Raw genomic sequence first — 23534 nt, 5'->3', positions numbered from 1 at the left:
TCAAACTCCAGTAAAGGAATGCCTCAGCAGCAGGATAGATAAATTTGCCACTGAAAATGAGGGCAAGTAGGCAAAATACAAACACCCCCTTCTCCCATATCCTTTTATGTGGGATACCAAAAGAAAGTGTGGCCTAGATTTAGGGTAGGGCTTCCTTTATCCAATGACCCAATTGATAAATTTTTCACAGGTGTGCCGGCTGCTTGGGTTTTAGTTGACTGCAGATGTAGTCAAGTTGGCAACCAAGGTTAGCCAGAACAGCTCTCCACCTTCCATTTACAGGAGATTTTGTGTGCATTCCAGCTCTTTTAGGGTTTTCTTATAGGGATATATGGAAGCTTAAAAATTACTGATCGTTTTTGTCTTTTGGATACTATAAGAGAGGAGCTATGGTTTAAGAGATGCTGACAGATGACAACAATGCTTGCTTTTCTGAGGTCTTGTCACCTAAGCACAAGGCAAAGGAAGTGTAATGTGTTTCTGTGAATTTTTTTTTTTTGTATCATATTCCCCTGACTTCACAGCTACAGAAGACTCTTTCCTTTGTATTCTCTCTACTCTACTAACACCTGGGGTAGGGCATTTTATTCAAGGCATGGCTTCATTAATTTAAGCAAATGTCCCTATCACTACTTATAAACACAAGAAGAGATATGCTTTTTGCAAACGTAAGTTATATTACCATAGCCAGAAAGTCTCTGTCTATCCTTTTAATTATTATTATATTTTAATTATTTGCTTCCAGTGTCAGATCATCAGAAGAAATATATTTCAGTCTGAAATATAAGAAGAGAAATATTTATAAGAAAAAAACACATAAACCTTGCCATCGTGAAATTATACAAAAATCAGCCAGTAAGTAATTGCTATTGACACAGTAGAGAATGACATTTTATAGAATAGCATGACTAGGACAAAGAGCTATGTTGTCCATCAGGAATGTTCATTTTTCCTTAGTAAATATAATGAGTAATCCTATGGTCCTCATCTGGTGAAGGAGGAGGGTAAGGCTTGGGCCTATTAAATAGAACACAAATGGTGGTGACTGCTTAGCACTCTGACTCTCAAAGAGTGTAGGTCTAGCACCATCAAGCATCGTGGAACACGTTAAAAATGTAAATCCTACTACATTCATCCTCTTTCCCTTCCTCAAAAAAAATAAAAATTAAAAATAGATCAGAAGCCAGGTGGTATATGGTGACCCACGGTTTACTTAGTTCTCTGTGTGATGATTCTGATGCATAAAAAAGTTGAAGAACCACGGGCTTAGGGTCGGCCTTGTAGAGAGAGTCCAGCATGATAGTAAAACCGCAGTTCCTGCCTCCACAGAACTATCAGCCACAGAACACAAAACCATTTCTTCTATTGGTGCTTATTGATTTCTTTTTCATTATTCCCTTGTCACATGAAGCAAAAACTTTTTTCAATTCATTCAAAACTTTGCTTTTAATGTGTGGCTTACATAAATCCTTTACTTCTTCATGAGCAAAATAAAGAAAGTGCTGCTGTGGAATGAAAAAGTACCTGTCAATTCAAAATTTAGATATTTTGTTCAAAAAACACTGAAAAATGTATTGCATTTCACAAAGGATATAATTTTCTTGGAGATAAGAGAGAAATTGAAGCCTTTCCAAAACTGTAGAATACTCATTTTCTTTTCTTTTTTTTTTACTAAGAATTTTTTTATTCACTTTACATACCCATCACAGATTCCCCCTCTTCCCTCCTCCTGCCCCTCCAGCCCTCCTCCCAACCCATCCCCCATTCCCTCCTGCAAGCAGATAAGGCCTCCGGTGGGGAGTCAGCAGAGGCTGGTACATTCAGTTGAGACAGGTCTGGGCCCCTTCCCCTGCCTCAAGGCTGTGCGAGGTGTCCCACCATAGGTAGTGGGCACCGAAAAGCCAGCTCATGCATTTTCAAGGGAATAATGTAGAAAAATACACAAAATGCAAAGTGAACGAAAAGGAAGTCTTGGGTTCCTCCTTGTCCTTTGAACAGAAAGGACCCTGGGTTTATTTTCAGCTGAGCTTAGAGGATGTGGTCATCACTGCAGCTGCATCAACTGAGTGATAAGAAGGTTACATTTTAAAAAGTAAATTTGGAAATGCATTAGCTCATTTCAAAGAGTTAACGACATTGTCCTTTTCCTCTCTTCCTTCCCTTAAATTGCCGTTTGAAGGCATCTTTAGGTCCTTAAGCCTTAGAATGTTGAACGAGCTGCCTGAAGTGAAGCAACCTGAATTCCTCTTAAACCCTGACAAATACTTTAAGGAAGAGCCAGAGGAAGATGAGCCCCAAATTCCAGAGCTTCCTTTGCCCTCTGAAAGTAAGTCCCCAATGGGCCTACAATCACCACTCTTTCTTCATACAGTACAATCAAAGGAAAAGGAAATACAGTAGGATCGCACGAAAACAACACATGTGCCTTGTAGGTTGCCATGAAACAAAGTGTAGCGTGGTTGTCAAGATTTATAGCTCTGTGCTCTCAGCAAGAAGAGCTAACAGGCTGCAGTATGTGAAATGGATATTTCTATTGTGTCGCTGTTCTGAAGGAAGACTGCCTTGGATGCCATGAATATGTCATAGATGAGTACCTCTCCTTCCCAAATAACCTTCATTTTCAAAACTTGTAGCTAGAGTTTTCCTGCCTGGCCCACAGTCAGGACAAATCTCTCTCACTTGCCAGTCCCACAGCCACTCAGACCTGACCAAGTAAACACAGAGACTTATATTGCTTACAAACTGTATGGCCGTGGCAGGCTTCTTGCTAACTGTTCTTACAGCTTAAATTAATCAATTTCTATTAATCTATACCTTGCCACATGGCTCGTGGCTTACCGGTATCTTCACATGCTGTTTCTCATCATGGCGGCTGGTAGTGTCTTCTTACCCAGCTTCCTGTTCTCTCAATTCTCCTCTCTGTTAGTCCCACCTATACTTCCTGCCTGGCCACTGGCCAATCAGTGATTTATTTATTGACCAATCAGCAACACATTTGACATACAGACCATCCCACAGCAAAAACTGATACCAGAGAGAGCAACATCATGAGATTCTAAAGGTTTAGAAGAGAGTCTCTAGCAATCTGGCTCTGTTCTTCCTTTGCCTCTATAAATAGCGGCTACTTAAAGTACATTGTCTCAGAGGCTCCAGCTGCAGTGCCGGCCTAATAAGAGAGGACAAGGAAGCGTAACTGGAAAAAATGCAAGTGAATGATCTCTGAGGATTTCCAAACAGCATGTGCACGGGACTGCTCTATTTTTCAGACTCTTCTAGCCGTTGCAGTCTGTGAGCATTTGGAGAATAAGATCTGTACAAACATCTTTCCCACAAAAGGAGCCTTGCGGGAATTCAGGCAACACAACCTGAGACTGGATGAGGAACTGAGAAGGCATATGGGCACTGTAGGGGCTCTCATTTCAAATAATCGATGGAAACAGAGTCTTTTCAACGTGCGGTACTGAAAGGAACAGAGCTACATGGCAGTCATCTGAGACCCACAGTCTCTAAACTTTCCCAGTGTCTGACATAGGGTTCAATATGATTCTTAACAATACCGTTGTCGGAGGCAGTTGTTCTCTTATAGCCACACTTGGAGACATTTTACAGTCATCATCAAGAACAATTGTCATGTCTCATCGCTGTACTTTCCAATCTTCTGTTACCACATTGCTAGGTCTTTTCTTAAACTTCCTCTGTTCTAAATTTGCACTCATTTGCTTATTTTCTTGAGCTTTTTCTGCTCATTTCTCTTAGAAGTACATAATCATATACTTTAAGCCTTTAGGTATATGGAATGGGCCTTCCAATCTGTAGTCCTGTCATTTTTCATCAGGATGTTTTTTTTTTTTTTTTTTTTTTTTAATTTGTGCTGGGAGAATGGGTCCGAGGAGAATTTGCTACAGACTAGATTTTGGATCTCCAGAATCCATGTGTTTGGATGGGTGTGCACAGTTGCAGCCTGTAATCCTAGCACCCAAGAATTAGGAAAGTCAGAGAGAGAGAGAGGATCCTAGGGGAAGCTTGCTAGCTAGGTTAACCTGTAGGGTGAGCTGTGGGTTCTACTGGGGCTGTGTGGAAACACGATGACCAATGTAACCCACAGAGGAAAGGGCTTATTTAGCTTATGTTTCTGAGTCACAGTCTATTGAGGGGAGCCAAGGTAGGGATTCAAACTGGTCTGGAATATGGAGGCAGAAGTTGATGCAGGGGCCACGGAGGAGTGCTGCTTATTGGCTTGATCCTCATGGCTATCTCAATGTGTTTTTTTCATAGAACCCAGGACCACCAGATCAGAGGTGTGCCCTCCAAGAATGGGCTGAACCATGTCTTATCTATCACTAATTTTAAAAGTGCCCTACAGGCTTGCGTACAGCCCTCGTATAGAGGGATTTCTCTAACGAGATTCCCACCACTCAGATGACTATCGCTCTTGTCAAGGTTACATAAAACCATCCAGCACAAGATATTATATATGTGTATGCAGAAAGACCCATACCACCAACAAAGCAAAAAATAGTGTGAATGGCTTCTGATATCAAAGGGTGACCACAATCACGCATCTTCACACATATATACACTTGTATACACAAGGTCACAGTCATACACACAAATTTATACACATTTCAACCAAAAACATTAGGAAGGTATCAAAGTTAAAAAGGGCAAATAGGTAATAATAGTTAAGCAGGCCAGAAAAGAAGGTGTGTGTGTGTGTATTTCTGATAAAGTAATAGAATATGCAATTAGAAGTGTGAGTAACACAGTCAAAGGAAAGTACATGGGGTCTATATGGCTGACTTCCAAAAAGAATGTGCAGAAACCCAGCTGGCTAGCAAGCCAGATCATGGAGCACCCACAGTGTCATTCAAGGGATAATGGCATTTATTTATTCAAAAATGAGAAGCCACTGAAGTGTTTTAATCCATTGCTCTGAATGACTCCACTTTATCTCCTCTGTGACTGCTTTGGTTTTTATGTCTTATTATCATTATTTTTGACTGATTTCAAGGTACAATAGTGTTTTTGCTGCCCTGCCTTACTTCTTGGGGTAGCCATGCTCCATGTGAGATCATATCCTTTAATAGAGAGAACTTGCTATAATATTGCTTTCAATGTGAATTTACTCATCAACGTTTTTTGACAAGAGTTTTAGGCATAGGACTCAGGTTGTAATGATTTCACAAGAGCTTCCCCCCCCCACACACACACACAACAGCTTTTATCCTCGGAGTCACTTCCCTATCCCTCCAGTCTGTTTTGAAACTTCAGAACTCAGTGAGCACCAGACAAGTGATGCACAGACACACATGCAGAAGAACACTCACACAATAAAATAAATAAATATAAAAACTTAAGAAATATATCTATCTAATCAGTTATCTAATTTAGATTTCATGAATAAGTTGGACATAAAATGCATATAGGCACACATATTTATTTGAGTGCTATTGAGTCCCTTTTGTATAGCTGTGTTTCTCATTGAAAGTACCATATTTTCATTCATTTTGCCCAACTTTTCTTTCAGGCTTCTTTTCCTTGCTATTTTGTTTGTTTGTTTTATTGAAAGTAGTTCATACAATATATTCTGATTATGGTTTCCCTACCCCCCAAATCCTCACAGATCTTCCCACCTCCTCACCCACCAGACTCCACACCTTTTCTTGCTCTCATTTGAAAACAAACAAGCACCTAAATGAAGATGATGATGATGATGATGATGATGATGATGGTAATGATGTTGATATAAGATAAAATAAAATAATAAACCAGAATAGGACAAAACAGAAAAAAGAGACAAAGAAAAACTCACAGATGCAGAGACACACACATTTGCACACATAGAAATTCCATAAAAAACACAAAACTGCAAACATTAGTATGTAAGTAAAATATCTGTAAAGTAAAAAAGTAACAAAGACTGCCCAGACAGACAATTATGAGACAAAAAAAAAAAAACCCTCAGATATATCCTTGAGTTCATTTTGTGTTGGTCATCTTCTGCTGCACATGGGGCCTGCCCTTAGGTGTGGTTTGCATATCCTGTGAAGTCTGTTGGAGAAAATTAATTTTTCCTTTGTGAGTGGTTATCAATTAGAGACATCTTCTGGGTTAGGAATAGAGACGTGTGTCCTCTTCCGCTCTCAGCATTGGATCCCATCTTGCTAAGACCTGCACAAGCCCTGTGCATACTGTCATACTCACTGTGAGTGCATATGTGTGTGTGTCCTGCTGTGTCTAGAAAGCACTGGTTCCCTACTGTGTTCCATTCCTACTGGCTCTTACAATTTTTCTACCTCCTCTCCTACAGTGTTCCCTGAGCCTTGAGAGATTTGATGGAGACATTCCATTTAGGATTGAGTGTTCTGAGGTCTCTCACTCTCTACACTCTGCCTAGTTGTAGGTCTCTGTATTTGTTCCCATCTGTGCAGGAATGTTTAATTCTCTAGAGGTGGTGGAACCTGGGAGATCAAAGTCTATCAATGAGGTGGATTAAAGTCCTATGCAATAGAAAACTTTATTCAGAGCATCAGCAATTCATACTCTGGGAGTTAAGAAAGCACACATGAGTAAAGTTCTCATTAGTTGGAGCTGTATATAATCACAATGACAAGTAGCACATGGCAAAAATATACTTTTCTATAAAGGCATGTAAACAAATAACTACAGCCAATTGTAATAAATAATCTGAAGTAAACTCACTCCTATCTGCTACACCTGGGAGGGTCACAAAAAACACATCCCAAGAACAATTCCGTGTTTTTGAAGAGAATAAAGTCACAAGAGTCTGGGCTCATTTCCTTACAACCACTCTGAATTCTCCTCACACAACTCTATTCTTGGACCGTGTTCTGACACAGTGGGAAGCTTTTCTGATGACAGCTGAGGAAGACACTAATCTGTGAGTATAGCATGATATTGCCAGGAGTCCTTTTATTGCTATGTTCCTTTCACAGACTGTAGTATTTGGTTTTTTTGCCCTAGGTCCCTGGCCTATTTCTAGTCTCAGGTTCTTGGCCACCCTATCAATGTCAGACATGTGTTCCTTCTCGTGGAGCGAACCTTAAATCCCATCAACCAGTGGTTGGTTACTCCTAAAACTTTGGTTTTATTTTAAATGCAGTCTTTCTATCTTGCCTAGGCTAGCCTTAAACTCCTGAAGTTAAAGCATCCTTCTGCCTTACTTTTCTACGTAGCTGGGACGACAGTGGTGTGCTCTTGCACCTACCATGCAGGCAAGAGTTGTTTACAACAGCAATTTTACAGCTCTGACCTGCTCACACTGGGCAACCTTGGCTCTTTTTCTGCTCTCTGCTTTACTCTTGGTTATTGGTCACACTTTACGACCTCCTTGTAAGTCTGGTCATGTGTTATTCAACAGAAATAGTAAAATCTTTATAGATATTGAAGCGAAGGCTATTTAGTTCTGTAAAGAGAATGATGGTCAACTTGTGTCAATAAAACCAGGAACTGTGATAGGTAGTTCTGAGGTGTAGTTTTCACTGGATTTAGGGTACTTTTGATTTAGAATGCCTGAGTTAGACTTCTGCCCTTTTAGATAGAGGAGTATTGTCCTATAAATCTCGCAAGACAATATATTTCTTTGCTTTTTCAGTCTACTGAATAGTCTCCCACCCCTACCAGTATTCAGAGAATGCAAAAGGGAATGTTGGCTAAAGCCACTGGATTTCTCTGTACTCCAATATATTGCACCACCCTACAGAGCTATCAGAACATTTGGGGCAAAGTATACACCTCCACCTCAAGACAAGGTCTTGCTTTGTAACCCAAGCTGGTCTTGAACTAACTATGCAACCCAGACTGACCTGAAAGACCTAATTCTTATCTTCTTGAGTGCTGGTGATATTTCAGATTCGATCATGCCCAGCATAAATCTGTCTCCTACAAATGTCCACAAATGATGTAAAAAATATCAGGTCATCTAGGAAAGGTTCCATGCTGTTTTTCCCTTTAATTAATGTGTTCATCTTTGCTTTCTTCCCATGCCCTCTGGTGACTATAAGAGTATTATTTGTCATTTACCTTACATTCTCTTTTGCTTTATATGAGAATGATAACTGTCCACTGCCTACCAGATCCTCCACAGAAACAAAATTCTTGTTGAAAAAGAAAGAGGAAACTTACTTGATCACATTCCTATTTTAGAAGACTTTTTAGGAGCAGTGTGGAGGGTGATATAATGTGGCTAGGCTGAAGGCAGCTTAGTTTAATAGTTGAGATGTGTGCAATCCATCCGTCTTTCACTCTTCACTTTGCCTCTGAGCAGGAACTTGCATATGTGTGGATTACATCTCTTATTATTAGTTTTCTCATCTGCCATGTCCGGATAATGATACCCATCTTGTGAAGCTATGAGGATTAATTACAGCACATGACAGCACATCCCAATCACTTACCAAATGGTATATTATAATATTTTAAAAATAAGAAAACCTTAGAAAATAACTAATTTGAAAGTGTTTAAGTGTTGAATGAGAAGGATCACATGTCCTGATCAGACCTGATCAGAGACATATTATGTATGGCTATCAAATTTCAGGTTGGATAACTATGCCAAAGCAGAAGATCCCCAATGAGAGAGAAAATGCAGATGAAGATGGTTCAAAGTCAGGGAAATGTCAGTTTCAGGATTTGGTGAGAGGAAGTGTCTGTCAGCCATCTAGGAAGGAAACTGGCCTTGGTAGGTGGGAAAGAGTAAGCGTGGGGACTGAGTAGCAGCACAGCTAAGAGACACATATTTTAAAATTCATTTAAAGTTCAGCTTTTTTTTATCTGATTTTAAATGCAATATGTAGACAGAACAGCAATGTGGGCTTTTAGAAATGGAACTCTGGGGAATATAAGTATGAGGTCTTTAGGCTCAGAGTTATTATCTCCAGTAAATTATAAAGTAATAATTATTTAAGGAAGCATTTCCGTTTATAAATGGAATAAAACATGGAAACAATAGTGAATATTATTTGGCAATTGTACTATAAGAGGCATTTTCCCCAGGTACTCTCAATGCTATAAACTATAACTTTGGAACATGGGACACTTTCAAACACTGCCTAATCCCCCAGTGGCTTTTCAGTCTTAGCTACTGGGCTTTTAATATCCTTTTGTATTCTTTGTAGTTCTTTTTCAACTTGAACCATCTTTAGCTTCCAAGTTGTTCCCAGTGGATTCTCAAACAGCTTGAAATCTCCCTTTCATATGCTGTATTCATAGTGCTTAGAGTTAGTGCACAGGGTCAGGTTTACCATAAGAACCATTCATACTTATTCTATGAATCTTTAAAACTTCCATTGTAGAAAATGTGTTCTATCAGAGACACTTCAGGTAAAGTGGGTTTTATTGTTATTGTTGTGGTCCATCAAGACAAATTACAAGGATTAATTAAAGAGATGATTTTATTCAGGCTATTGTAATGGGAAGGACTCTCATTAAAGAGGACCAACTCAGAGGATTAAAAGGAGGCCTGTGCTTTTCCACAAATGACGAAGACATCTGTGAGTCTTTGAAAACAATGAAGAAGGATAGAGAGGGTTGTGTCTCAGTAATATGAGAGCAGTTGGCATTTTTTGTGATTAATTGTTTCTGGAGCACAAAAGAACAATGGGATTTATTACCTATTTCTGCTTTCCAGAAGCTCAGTATCAGGTAAAATGAGTGTTGTCAGGTTCTGTTTTGTGGATGATGAGTGAGTGTCAGTTACTGCTGAACAAGCCAGAGGAGGCCGGAAGCCTTCTGGATGCAGTGAAGCAAGATCTTAGAAGCAATCTCTCAGGAATCCTTGTTGGCGTAGCATTTTGTAGGTGAGTTTTTCTGTGTCCAGGCAGTTTCTTCCAAGTAACCACAAGAGACTTAATATAAATCATAAATGCTTGGCCGATATCTCAAGCTTATTACTAACTGGCTCTTACAATTTCAATTAACCCATTTGCATTAATCTATGTATTGCCACGTAGCTCATGGCTTTCTTTACCTGTCCTCCAGCGTGTCTTGCTCCCTCTGTATCTCCTGGTGACTCTACCGACTCTGCCCTTCTTCCTTCCAGCATTCTCAGTTTGGCTGTCTCGTCTATATTTCCTGCTTGGCTGCCAGTCAGTCAGTTCTTTATTAACCAATGAGAGGAATATGTATTCACAGTGTACAGAAGGATTATTCCACAGCACTTGCTGAACCACAACTTGGGAGATGGCAGTTTTGGATGGCTGAAACTCCTAGGACAAATGGATTCTTACAAGGCAACCTAGAGTTTGGTGTGTCTGGGCTATTTGGATTAAGTTCTTAGTGATGTCTTTGGGTGGTGATGAGGGGTTGTCACAATTGGAAAAGTTAGTTCAGATGGTTGTAGCTTGATAGGGAAAGAAAAGAACTGATAATTAGTAAGGATAATTTGTACAGGGAAATCAGCTATAGCATAACTTAGATACAGCCACCCAAACTGCTACCTTCAAGGTAGGAAGGAAGTCAGTCCAGTCTTTACCAGACAAGAGAGTTACATATCCATCACTAACCTCCGGCTCTGGTCAGCTTTCTGATGCTGTGATGTTTGACGGCATTCAACATAGGGAGATAATATTGGCTCATGGGTTCAGAGGTTTCAGCTTATGACTACTTAGCTTTGTGGCGCTGAGCCTATGGCTAGGGAATGCATCAAGGCAGGAAGCATGTGGCAGGGGGAAGACCTTAGTTAGCTGGACCCAATAAGAAAGTCAGGAAGGGCAGAAGTTCAAATATCTGCTTGTAGTTCAAGTTACTAGTGACCTAACTTCATTTCATTAGACTCTATCTCCTAAAGATTTCATCCCCCAACAGTGCTATACGCTGGTGAAAAAAAATCTTTAACAAATGGCTTTATGAGTAATACTTTAAATCAATTCACCTGCAAATTCACAAAGAGGCAAAATAATTCAAGACCAGTGAATGCAGCCTGATTCTGATGACCTTCAAGGGTGTTCAGGATAAAATAGTTTTCCATGGAACCACGAGATTGTTCTCTATGGCTTTTACAGTACAGATGAAATACATACATACATACATACATATATATATATATATATATATATATATGGTCTTATTCAAAATCAGTTTTATATATAAATATTTCACAGTATTCTATAGCTTTGTTTGATAAGGTAAATCCATCATTAAACTCAGAAACACATAACGATACTTGGAGTCTATAAATTATCTGAATATGTGAAAAAGATATTCTGGGGCTCAGTGGGAAAAGGCACCTGAAGCTTACCCTGATGACCAGAGTTTGATCCCTGGAAACCACAGTGTAGAACCAGAGACAGACTTCCATAAATTGTCCTCTGACCTTCAATTGCAGTGTGGAATGCATGTACCTGCCCACACAAACGCACACAAATGTACACAAAAATAAATAAAATGTAACAAAATGATATCTGGAAAAGATAAACAGATAATGACCTCTATGGACATTATTAAGAATCATATGAAGATTTCCACTTCAATCCATCTCCACTTTTTGACACCAGCCTGTTGCTATAGTTTTTTTTTAATTGAATATAGATTCTCTTCTTATACAATACATTGAGACCATAGTTTCCCCTCCCTCCACTCCTCCCAGCTAATTGTAACCCGATAGAGGCTGAAATTGACCAGGGCTTTGACAACGCTCACCTAGAACTTAGATTGACGAATTCTATTCAGGACATCACAAGGTGAGAATAATTGTTAGAGAGGCCGAGTCATAGTCCCTGGCCTTGGTTGAGTCAGAATGCATTTTTAACAAGTGATTCTCATGTCCATCACGCACACTGGAGTTAGACCAAGAATAGTGAGTGAGATTTAGAATGCGGCTGGAAATATGGGTGAGGGAGGTTTTCAGAAACCGCAGATTCTCCGCAGCTGGTTGTTATGCACGGTTTGCATAGAATCGTACGTTTTTCAGGTCATCTTTGGAAATTTTGCTATTGTTGTCAGTCTTATGAAGTTGCCAGTTAGTGGGGGTGGGGGGGAAGGCCAGATGGCAGCCAATAAACCAACTTTGTCATTTGTAAGTCAGGACATCATGTTATTTTAGTGACAGTGTTTTTCAATTCTTCACAACCAGCACATACTTCATTTTCATCACTTTAAAAATACTTTGTGGTTGTCATTATAGAAAATGTTGTCAGACAGCCAACTATGAAATGATGTGGTGAGTGGGTTAACACCGTAGTTTTCTGAGTAGGAAGGAATGAGTGTGAATGGCTCCTGAGAACAATAGATTTTTATTTTAAGATTTAATCTTATTTATGTGTGTGGTTATGTCTCTCTCTGTGTGTATGTCATGTACATTTGTGCCTTTAGAAGGCAGAAGAGGCCATTGGATCTCCTGGAGCTGGTGTTACAGGCAGTTGTAAGATGTCTAAGATGAGGACTGGGAACTGAACTCAGGTCCTCTGAAAGGGCATCAAGAGGCCTTAAGTGCTGAGACGTCTCTCAAGCCCACTTTTTACTTTTAATTTTATTGCATGTTTATTTATCTCTCTCTGTGTGTGTTTAGATAGATAGATAGATAGAGAGACAGAGAGAACATGTGTATGTCATGATACAAGTAAAGGTTAGAGGGCAACCTATGGTAGTTTGTTCTTTCCTTCTATCATGTGGGTCCCAGTGGTCATTCTCAGGCCTTTATGCTTGGCATCAAGTGTTTTGGCCCACTATGCTATCTCAACTGGCCCTACATTTTGATTTTTCAGGGCTGACATTATGGTTGAATATATGAACATATGATCATGTATCCCACGAACACCTACACTTTTATCATTATTATTGAGCGCCAGTCTTCACAATGTAAGGATGCAAAGTGTGAGCACTGAGCATCACCCTTTTACTTGTTTATCAGTTCAACAAATATATATATATGTAATATACAAATATATATATATGATTGAATATAAATCAAATGAATGCAAATGGTTCCTAATTACAATAGATTTTTATTTTAAAATTTATTCATTTTTTAAAATATTTTAATTCATTTTACATACCAACCACAGATACCCCTCTCATCCCTCCTCCTGCTCCCCCTACTTTCCCCCCCCATCCCCTCCTCCAACAGGGTAAGTTCTCCCATGGAGAGACAGCTAAGCCTGGTACATTCAGTTGAGGTAGGACTAAGCCCCTCCCCGCATTATTAAGGGTGAGAGCAAGGTGTTCAACCATAGGTAATGGTATCTAGAAACCAGCTCATACACCAGGGATAGATTGTGATCACACTGCCAGGGGCCCCTCAAATAGACCCAGCTACATAACTGTTTCCCATATGCAGAGGGTATTCTTACTTATGTGTAGGAGTATGTTTCTCATTTGATTGAGTTGCTTCATTGAATTTATACTTTAGAGGAGACAGGCAGTAAACAAGTTTTGAGGCTTGAATATGAAGTGTTCTTTTGATGTATTGAATGTTTGGTCCTCAGATGGTGAAGCTATTTTGGGGAGGTGGTAGAAATTTTAGGGAGATGGAGGAAACTGGTCACTGGGAACATGTCTTTGAGAGTTATATCTTGTTCCTGTTCCCTTCCTCTCTGCTCTTCTACTGAGATGAGTAACTTTGGCCACATGCTCCAACCACTATGCACTCCCCCACACAGACCCAAGATCAAAGTAGCCCATGAACCAAAATTGATGATCCCTTCCTTAAGGTTGTTTTCTCAGTATTTGCCACGGCAATGGGAAAGCTAACGCGATAAGTAAATAAATCAGAGAGAATCTAAGCCTGTGTAGTTACTAAGTGCTGTGTAGGAAAATGAAACAATGTAATGTAGTACCCAAATTATCCAGAAGGGGGCTCTATCCCTATACAGATCGCATGCAGTACCCAAAGCACCCAGAAGAAGCCTGACTTGATGGGCAGTCCCACAGGTTTGCATGTCAGGCAAATTCTTAGAGATGGAACCCACAAAGGCATTGAGGCAGAATAGTCCAAGCACTGTACACAGAACTGTAAAGCCATTGAGATGGAAGCAAAATTGATGTTTGTCAAGGGAAGAACAAAGATTGTTGTATCTGGAGGTAATTGAGAAGTCTAGTAGAAGAACAGATCGATAAGCATGTCAGGGATAACTTCATGTGAGACTATGGTGCCCAGGTAGGGAGTTTCGTTCTTTGAAAGTCTAAAGAGAAGCACTCAGAAGCTTTCAAGATCTATGTGACCAACGAACCAACTAATAATGATTGTTGCTAACCCTTCTGGGCTAACTGTTCTCCAAGATTTTAAACTGTGTAGCCTTGAAGACAGTGCTTCAGGTTCCTAAGTGGGTACAATGCAGGCAAGCTACTTTAAAATAAGCCATGTGTTTGATGGACACAAAGTGTCTTTCTTAGGATTATTCAACAGACATCAGTCCCAAGTCACAGGGACCATGAAAAATTCACCTGTCTGTCTTTATGATCTCTTGCAACCGTTCTATAGTAAACAATAGATTCATGGCAAATATACTAGCTGGAACTGAATCGGGGAAATAGAACCAGCATGGTCCTATATTGGGTAGGGGGTGGTTTAAGGCAGTGTGGGGTGCCCAGAGCAACCACAAAATACATAGAGCTCAGTCATAAGGGAAGATGGACGCTCTGGGCAGAGAAGTTTTTTCCTTCTCTTAGGAAAGATGCAGTACTGCTTTTATGTCTTCCAGTTGATTACATTGGACTCGCCTAAGAGATTTAGAAAAGCTAACTATTTCTTGCACCTGGAAAACAAATTCCTAGGGACTAACTGGTAGCTTGAGTTTAGTCAACATACATACAAACATATACACAGGCAGAAATCCATCACAGTGATGCTAAACATTCTTTTTGAATCCTAAGTAGTTTCAGTAAGTTGCTCATATTTTCTTGCAACTATTTCCTCCCATTGCGGTCCTGCTTCTATCATCGCATGCAAAGGGTGAGCACCAAGTGTCTCTCTCTCTTCCCTGGTGATCAGCTGTCTGGGTCCCACTGTCATCTAGGGTGCTCTAAGTTCCTGTGGGTGTTTTGTTTGTTTGTTTGCTTGCTTTGTGGGTTGTTTTCTTGTTTTGTTTTCCTTCTCTCTGAGCTGCCACTGCTGCTGCTGCTGGTGCCGGCCTTCTTCGACCGACTCCCCCTTGTGTAGTTTTCTTCTCCTGTAACTTTTGCAATCTCAGCAACTGGGCCGGGTTCATCATATTTTGTAGGCTGCAGGTTGCATATTCCTTTTGAGTTTTTTATGACAATGGTCTTTGTTTGCAGAATAATTTACCCTCATTTCTCTTCTTGTTATCCAATTTAAAGGATGGAAAGGGAAAGATAATGAGTTTTATAGCCATGTTTGTACTACTAGTAAGGAGTGCTTTATTTATTATTGTTTACTTTTTTGTTGTTTTGTTTTGTGCTTTTATCTTATTTACCATATTTTATTTTACATTTAATTTTTGTGGGGGAGTATATGATGGCATAGGGTGTATGTGCATGTGTGTGTGTGTGTGTGTGTGTGTGTGTGTGTGTGTGTGTGTGTGTGTGTGTGCAGGAGAGCATGTGGAGGTCAGAGGACAGCTCCAATGTTGGTTTTCTCCTTTCCCCTTATAACTGAACACATGGACTGACTGGCTTCTGAGTGTTCTCCTGCCTCTGCCTCCCCTCTCACTGTAGACTTCTGAGTGTTCTCCTGCCTCTGCCTCCCCTCTCACTGTAGACTTCTGAGTGTTCTCCTGCCTCTGCCTCCCTTTCACTGTGGGCTTCTGAGTGTTCTCCTGCCTCTGCCTCCCCTCTCACTGTAGACTTCTGAGTGTTCTCCTGCCTCTGCCTCCCTTTCACTGTAGACTTCTGAGTGTTCTCCTGCCTCTGCCTCCCCTTTCACTGTGGGCTTCTGAGTGTTCTCCTGCCTCTGCCTCCCCTTTCACTGTGGGCTTCTGAGTGTTCTCCTGCCTCTGCCTCCCCTCTCACTGTAGACTTCTGAGTGTTCTCCTGCCTCTGCCTCCCTTTCACTGTAGACTTCTGAGTGTTCTCCTGCCTCTGCCTCCCCTTTCACTGTGGGCTTCTGAGTGTTCTCCTGCCTCTGCCTCCCCTCTCACTGTAGACTTCTGAGTGTTCTCCTGCCTCTGCCTCCCTTTCACTGTAGACTTCTGAGTGTTCTCCTGCCTCTGCCTCCCCTTTCACTGTAGACTTCTGAGTGTTCTCCTGCCTCTGCCTCCCTTTCACTGTAGACTTCTGAGTGTTCTCCTGCCTCTGCCTCCCTTTCACTGTAGACTTCTGAGTGTTCTCCTGCCTCTGCCTCCCCTCTCACTGTAGACTTCTGAGTGTTCTCCTGCCTCTGCCTCCCCTCTCACTGTAGACTTCTGAGTGTTCTCCTGCCTCTGCCTCCCCTTTCCCTGTGGGCTTCTGAGTGTTCTCCTGCCTCTGCCTCCCCTTTCACTGTGGGCTTCTGAGTGTTCTCCTGCCTCTGCCTCCCTCTCACTGTGGGCACAGCACGGTTAGAGACATGCGTTGTATGTGCTTTCTAGACTGCATTTGGTTTTATGTGCATTCTGGGACTCCAGACTCCTATACTCATGTTTGTAAAGCAAGCCCTTTGTCCTTGAATCATCCTCCCAGCCTAAGAGATCACTACATTATAAAGTTGTTTAGTATCCTTCCCCCCCCCTTTTTCAGTATTCTTTGGCTGGACATTTAACATTCTCATTAGCCAAGCTCCAGTTTCACCCCATGTTGTCTTTCCTCCTCTATTCTTCTATTCCATTGTGCTGAGTTATCCCGTTACTTGGAAAGTAGCTCCTGTTTCTCTGCCCTTGCGCATACTTTACTGTTTCTAGCTGACATCTCTGTTCACCTTTGTCAGTCTTTCTTCATCTCCATCTTCATGATAGGTAACTAAAATCCTGTCTGCATTTCCACATCGTCACCAAGTAAATAGTACCTAAAGCTTTACCCTAGTCCCTGTATATTGTTTTACACTCTTTATTTATTTATACATGATTTGTGTTGTCTGCTTTCTGCTAGCACCCTATTCTAATGTTATGCTATTTATGGTATAACCAGCATACGTACTGTTTCTGCTTTTAATTAGTTCAAAGAAGAGCCTATGAGTTATTCATGTTAGTGTCCTATAGGCTTAGTACAAAACATTTGTATAATGTACTTCCAGTATGCATTGGTTAAATGACAGAGTTACACTGGAGGCCAAAATTAGTTCCTTGAATACATGGCAGTTTCCTCCCACTTCTTGCTGTGCAGTATCACCAACCATAGAAATAATTTGCTTCTCTCTTTCTTTTTTTTTTTTTTTTGAAGCTACAGATCCCTGCACATCAGAGTGTTTTGTAAGGATGTGATTGCAGATGTATGTGTTTAGTCATTCAGACAGTCAAACTGTGTTTTGATTATTTTAATTCTCTTATTTCAATACAGAATAATTTGTTCTAGGCTTTTTACAAGCCCTTGATGGCTGTAAAGTAGATTAAAAACAGAAACAGAAAACACCAACTTATTTAGTCCTCACCCTTATATCACCAGTCTCTGTCATCATACACATAAAGTAGTAGGACAAGCTGTGTGTGTATGTGTGTGTGTGTGTGTGTGTGTGTGTGTGTGTGTGTGAGAGAGAGAGAGAGAGAGAGAGAGACAGAGAGACAGAGAGACAGAGAGACAGAGACAGAGACAGTGAGAGACAGAGAGACAGATAGAGGCAGAGACAGAGAGCTTTAAATTCAAATAAAACTAAAATGAGCAGAAGCTTAGAAAAGAATCTCTCCTGTACATTCTTGGTCCTAGAAACTTACTTTTTCACACAAAGAAAACTTGATTGATTTCTCCCTGCTATTTCATTTAACTGGGACTCTTACTAAATGTAATTTTCATGTCACGTTCTTCATCATTTTGTAGCTTTGAAAGCTGTATTTGATGAGAAAAACCTGTTCCCCAAAGGAATTCTTGATCATGAAAGAGAAGTCAAGCAATTTTGTCAAGAACCAAGTGGTGAAGTGAAGACAAAAAGAAATAAGAAGCAATTATGATCAAACAAAAAACAAACACGCCATGGTGACATGGAACACTCCATAAAATGCCAAGAAGCATCCAGATGCCTTTTCTCTTTTTCTTCCCATGGAAATGTCAAGAAACTCCGTCTTCAGACTTTGTGTTTGTTCTCTTTGCACTCAGAGTCGTCCCTTTGTATAATCTAAGAAGGGTTATAAGAGAGATTGGTTTAATGTGGAGGAATGCTGATTGGTTTTTATCTGTTTCAGAAGAAAGTATTTTACCTAGGTGTCCCTGTAATTGCCCCTGTAAACAGACATTTACAATGTGTTTTATTATAAAATCTTCACTAGCATATATAAAAGACTAACAAATTCATTAAAAATCATTTAAAATTTGTCTGTTTTAATGTTCTCCCTCATTATGATTTGTTTTTCCTGAACAATTTTGATACTGACAGTTAGATATTGACAATAGCAGCATGTTGTATTCTTTTTAAATACTTTAAAAATGTTCTTTTAATATGTATATATTTAAAAATTTAGCTGTACAAATTTATTGTGTACAGTGTTAAAATTCAGTACACATTAATGATCAAATTGGTGTTGTCAACATTTAAAAGTCATTAAGTATTTTCAAGTAATTTTGATTGACATGTGACCATTGAACATGTTGATGGACACAGTGAGGCTAATATTTCAACACATATATCCAATATGTAGGAATCAAATCAGGATAATCAATATTTCCTAGTAGTCATTTTAGATTTATGTTCCTTTTCTTATGCCCTTAGTGGGATATTGGTGGGAGTGATCTACTTCTATATTTGAAAACCAACCGGCATATCATAGCCAAACAGGTAATAGCCTTGGAAAAGAAGCAAAGTGCCTGGACCTTTGCAAAGGCGTCACTGTCCACGAAGAGCCCATTAGGAAATATTTGGTTCTGTATCTTACTGATTCTCCTTGTGACAAACTTTTCTTTATGTACATCATGCTCCAGGAAACCAATATTGTGATTTTTTTATTGTGTCCTTTAGAAAAATTGTTAATTTCCACAAGTTCAGTTTATTTGGATATATTTATATTTTAAAGAAGCCTTTAGAATAGCTGGGCTGTAAAACTCTAGCAATAACTCATGCTGGTAAATAATTAATCCACTGTGGATAATTGTGATCAACAACCAAAAAATTCAATCTATTTAAATTTAAATCTCATATGCAATTCTTTAACATGTATCTATTTTAATGCTGTCTAATGATTAAATATCATTGTTGGGATTGTAACCCTGCTCTGCCTATTTCTAAGTTTAAGGCATTTGTATACTCGCTCTGTTCACTTTTTTACAGGATATATTTAGTGACATGGGATTTAATAATACATTTTCCAGTATCATTAGAGAAAACATTTGGTTTGGGAATGGGTGGAGTGGAAAGGTTTTCTGACAGAATTAACTTCTGTCTGTGTTTACGTGAGTAGTGAGTCAGATATTATTACTCTTATGTATATGACTTTACCTTCTCATTGGATGGTAGTACTATATGCAAAGATACAGGAGGGGTGTGTGTGTGTGTGTGTGTGTGTGTGTGTGTGTGTGTGTGTGTGTACGCATGTGCACACATACGCACCTATCTGCCTATCTGTATGTGCATGCATGTGTGTGTTGAGGTGTTTATTTGAAAAATATTCTTTACAGAATATAGATAATATGTACTGGAATCTTTATGTGTAATAGAATGTAGCACGAATCTTAAATGGTCTTAATAAAAACAAATCCAGGGCCAGGTATTGGGGTGAATGCTGGAAGATCAGAGAAGCAGAACAATCCACAGGTACCTCATCTCGCCAGTTCCTCAGTTGATCCTGTTTCCTTTGACTGGAAGCCTCTGTGTTCTCATCCGAATGGTTCTCAGCTGAACTGCTGCTCCTCAAAGGCTAAAAGCTTAACATGGCTAGTTCCTGGTTTTCATGTCTTATATAACTTTCTGCTTTCTGCCATCACTTCCTGGGATTAAAGGCTCACTTCCTGGGATTAAAGGCATGAGTCACCATGTCTGGCTGTTTCCAGTGTGGCTTTAAACTCATGGAGATCTGGATGGATCTCTGCCTCCCAAGTGATAGGATTAAAGGTGTGAGTGCCACCATTTTCTGGCCTCTATGTCTGTCTAGTGGCTGTTCTGTTCTCTGACCCCATATAAATTTATTAGGGTGCATGATATATTGGGGAACACAATATCACCACAATAGAAAGCTGCAACTTGACCTCAAATGATTCAAAAATATTATATGTGTATGCAAAACACATAAACACAGCTGTGTATGCATGCATGTACCTAACTCTATCATTGATTTATTATCTATGTATCTGTTATTATCTATGTATCTGTCTATCTATCTTTTCTATTGATCAAGGATATATAGAGTGTACAAGTGTAGCAAATGGTAACAGTTGGAGAAACTGAAAAGGAGGACATGCAGATAGTATATCTTTGTACTATATAGGCAAATTCATATAAATTTGAAAATATTTCAAGGCAAAATTTTAAAACTTAAAAAATATTACTTTGAGATAAAGGATTCATTTAGATGTTCAAACAGAAACAAACCATCTCACAGGGAGATTGCAGATAATTTTTACACTGAATGAAATGCTTGATTGGATAATCCATCATTTCAAACCAGAATAATGATTTATGAGTCATAGGTTGATGATAGTACAGTAAACTTAAGTCAGAGACACATTCCCAGAAATTTAAGGGATTATTAAGATGTGAAGGAAAGTAATAAAGATACCAAATCCTTCGTGGCAGCTCTTTTCTCCATATACATTTGTCTATACAACCATGAGGGCATGCATCCATTTCTCCATTCACAGTCCGTTATAGAAGGCAGAGGCAAGACAATTTGCTCACATGTACACAGGAAAGTCTCATCTTGTTTTCAGCTTTCTCAAGTGGATTCACAAATAGTACGATGGTTAATTAGGCTGAGATTGAATGAGCTATTATTTTTTTCAGGGGTAATTTAGAAAGTCTTCTGATAGACACATCTTATTTTTAACTCCTGATGAGGTTTTGTGAAGAGATTAGTGTAATATAGTCTGCTCCATATAGACAGACTTTCTTTTTGTAGAATATTATGTCTGCAAAGCTCGATGCTTTATAGAATACTAATTCCATCCATCATGAACTTCATGTCCTATTCCATAAATATAATTAAGAGGAACTGTCTCAAAGTACATTTGATAAATTCAATAGGTGCTTTAAATCTCTGAAAGTTTCTTTTGCTGTTACCACTTCTAATAATTTGACAAAATATACACAAAAAGAAAAATGAATGACATTTAGCTATTACATCTTACTATTCTTTCATACTTTACAGCATCTAATTGTGCTAAACAAGTAGCAGGGTCTTGCCTGTCAAATGCTAATAGACTGGAAAATTATAAACTGTTTCTGAAATTAACATTTAGATGCAGTTATTTAAGAACCATTTTTCTAAAGTGAAAGGAACTTGTCATATTAAAATAAGATGTGTTATGATTTTCAATAGTTGTTTGTAATATGTACATCTATACCAGATATAATGTAATTTTTCTTTTTAGAATATGTTCCTCTTATCACTTAAAAAATATGGTGTACACTGACAGAATAAAAGTTGCCTGAGATTAATTTGAGATCAAGTGGAAAAATTAACTTTTAGGGTTTTTTTTGTTGTTGTTGATGAGTACATAGCATATATTTTGTGTTTTTAATGTTTGGAATTAAGTATGTTTTATTTGAAAATAACTATAAAATACTAAGAAAAGTGATGAGATTATAGTGCTAGCTCCTTGCTATAGATGATGCTAAAATTTGTACAAAAGCATTTACAGTCTCATTATGAACATATTTCTTTTATTCTCTAGGGGCAAAATGTAGTTCTGAAAAGAAGAGATTTGTGAAAGTTTTTAAATGATGTGCAGTAATATTTTATGGACAATAATATTTTATTGACTACTAAAACATCTTAAATGTGGAAGCAAAAATTCATAGTTATTGCTTTTTACTTCAGAAGAGAAAGGACAATGCATATTTTTGTTTGAACTGCTTTAATTTAAGGTCACTACAGAAAAATCACATTGAATGGTCTAAATAAGACAGAGTGGCTGTCTACTCCTTTTCAAGGCAGGGAAAGTACTGGCTGTTTCTTGGATAAATCACAATATGATCAGAATTATGGGCAGACACAATAAGTTGGTAGCTAAGGATGCGAGTGATTTATGGTTGCTGGTGCTACTGCATGGGTGGAAGAACACTGGCTGAAAGTCTTAGACATTTTGATCTGTATTTATGTGTAGAACACTTTAGAAGGTATTGCTCATGTACGAAACAGCTCTAGTTTGGAAAACTGTTTATAGCATCATTAAATCTAGAAAAAACTTTATGTTAGAAAATACAATGTTGGAAGAAACCCTGAGATTTTAAAAAGAAACACTTGGGAATGCCTCTATAGTAAAAAATACTGTTTGGTAGACTAAGATGTAGGTCAGTGGGAGAGCTATTTGTCAGCATGAATAACAGTCCTGGTTCAATCTTTAATGCTGAAAAAGTAAAACCTAGCTAATTAGGAGATGATGGCTTCGCATAGTCATAACGCTTCTCAGGTCTGTTATTGAGTCATGACCCTGTTAAATCACTGAAAGGTATTAACAAGGCTCAAGGTCTGGGATAAAAATTTTAGAAGATGTGTTCATTTTAAGATGGTATGTACATTTTATTTCTTCCCCATGAACTTAACAGAAATACTGTTAAATTTGGTGATCAAGAGTGACATGTGTGCTGCAGTGAAACCACACTAAATTTTCCATTTCTCGGAGGCCATAATGAATGATATATGTATTTAATACCTGCCTGCCACTGAGATGATTGAATGGAACTATGAAAATGAGATAAAACCCATTGAATTATGCATATGTTTTTTATTCATGGCTGGATTGTAGAGGAAGTCATGTAGAATGTTAAAATCACATATAAGTAACCACAATATTCTCTATCAAGTTACCTGCAGTTAATAGTGGTTTGATTTTTAAAAAAAAACAGAATTTGGTAAATTAATAATCTTAATCTAGTTTTCTTCTTAAACATAAAAATATATTTTCAACATCTATACTTTTTTCCCCAGTAAATTAGAATGAGACTCATAGACACAGGAAATGCCTCTGACCAGTGTGTAAAGTGATGAATTGTGGCAGCTGTGGTGTGGATGTGATTTGGCTTTCTTCTTTTCCTCACAAGCACTTTGAAGTATTTGTGATGGGTTGAATTCTTAATCTGACTTGGAGTCCCCTGAGAGTCCATCATATTTACATTATCGGTCACCATTTCTCTGATTGTTTCTACTTTTAAAGGAAATGAAATAACTAATTAAACAATAATATCACTTAACAATTTTAAGTCTTACTGTTCTTTTTCTTAATTCATTCACACGTCATCATTGATCATTAACTTGATCACATAACAGCATAGTGCACACCTGCTCTGGTTGGGGAAGAATTAATCATCCAGTGTTCCAGGTAAGTGCAGTTGGCCTTCACTGATAAGG

General features: G+C 38.8%; 1 protein-coding gene across 4 annotated transcripts in view; it reads left to right on the top strand.

Moving 5' to 3' along the window:
* Window positions 1-19481, top strand: part of Wdr49 (WD repeat domain 49) — a 164724-nt gene extending 145243 nt beyond the window's left edge. For 2 of the 4 annotated variants that reach the window (XM_052731666.1, XM_052731669.1), the window contains 3 exons: window positions 746-855; window positions 2180-2326; window positions 17860-19481. In XM_052731666.1, the coding sequence (XP_052587626.1) occupies window positions 746-855; window positions 2180-2326; window positions 17860-17990 (388 nt within the window). In that variant the 3' untranslated portion in view covers window positions 17991-19481. The remainder of the gene's footprint in view (window positions 1-745; window positions 856-2179; window positions 2327-17859) is intronic. The other 2 variants (XM_052731665.1, XM_052731667.1) reach the window with 2 other exon arrangements.
* Window positions 19482-23534: the final 4053 nt, after the last annotated feature.

This window comes from Peromyscus californicus, unplaced genomic scaffold (genome assembly GCF_007827085.1).
Source record: "Peromyscus californicus insignis strain IS unplaced genomic scaffold, ASM782708v3 Scaffold_9__1_contigs__length_137607984, whole genome shotgun sequence".
NCBI classification, from domain to species: Eukaryota; Metazoa; Chordata; class Mammalia; order Rodentia; family Cricetidae; genus Peromyscus; species Peromyscus californicus.
Note: the sequence above shows the minus strand (reverse complement) of the source record. Positions and strands in the feature narration are given on the sequence as shown.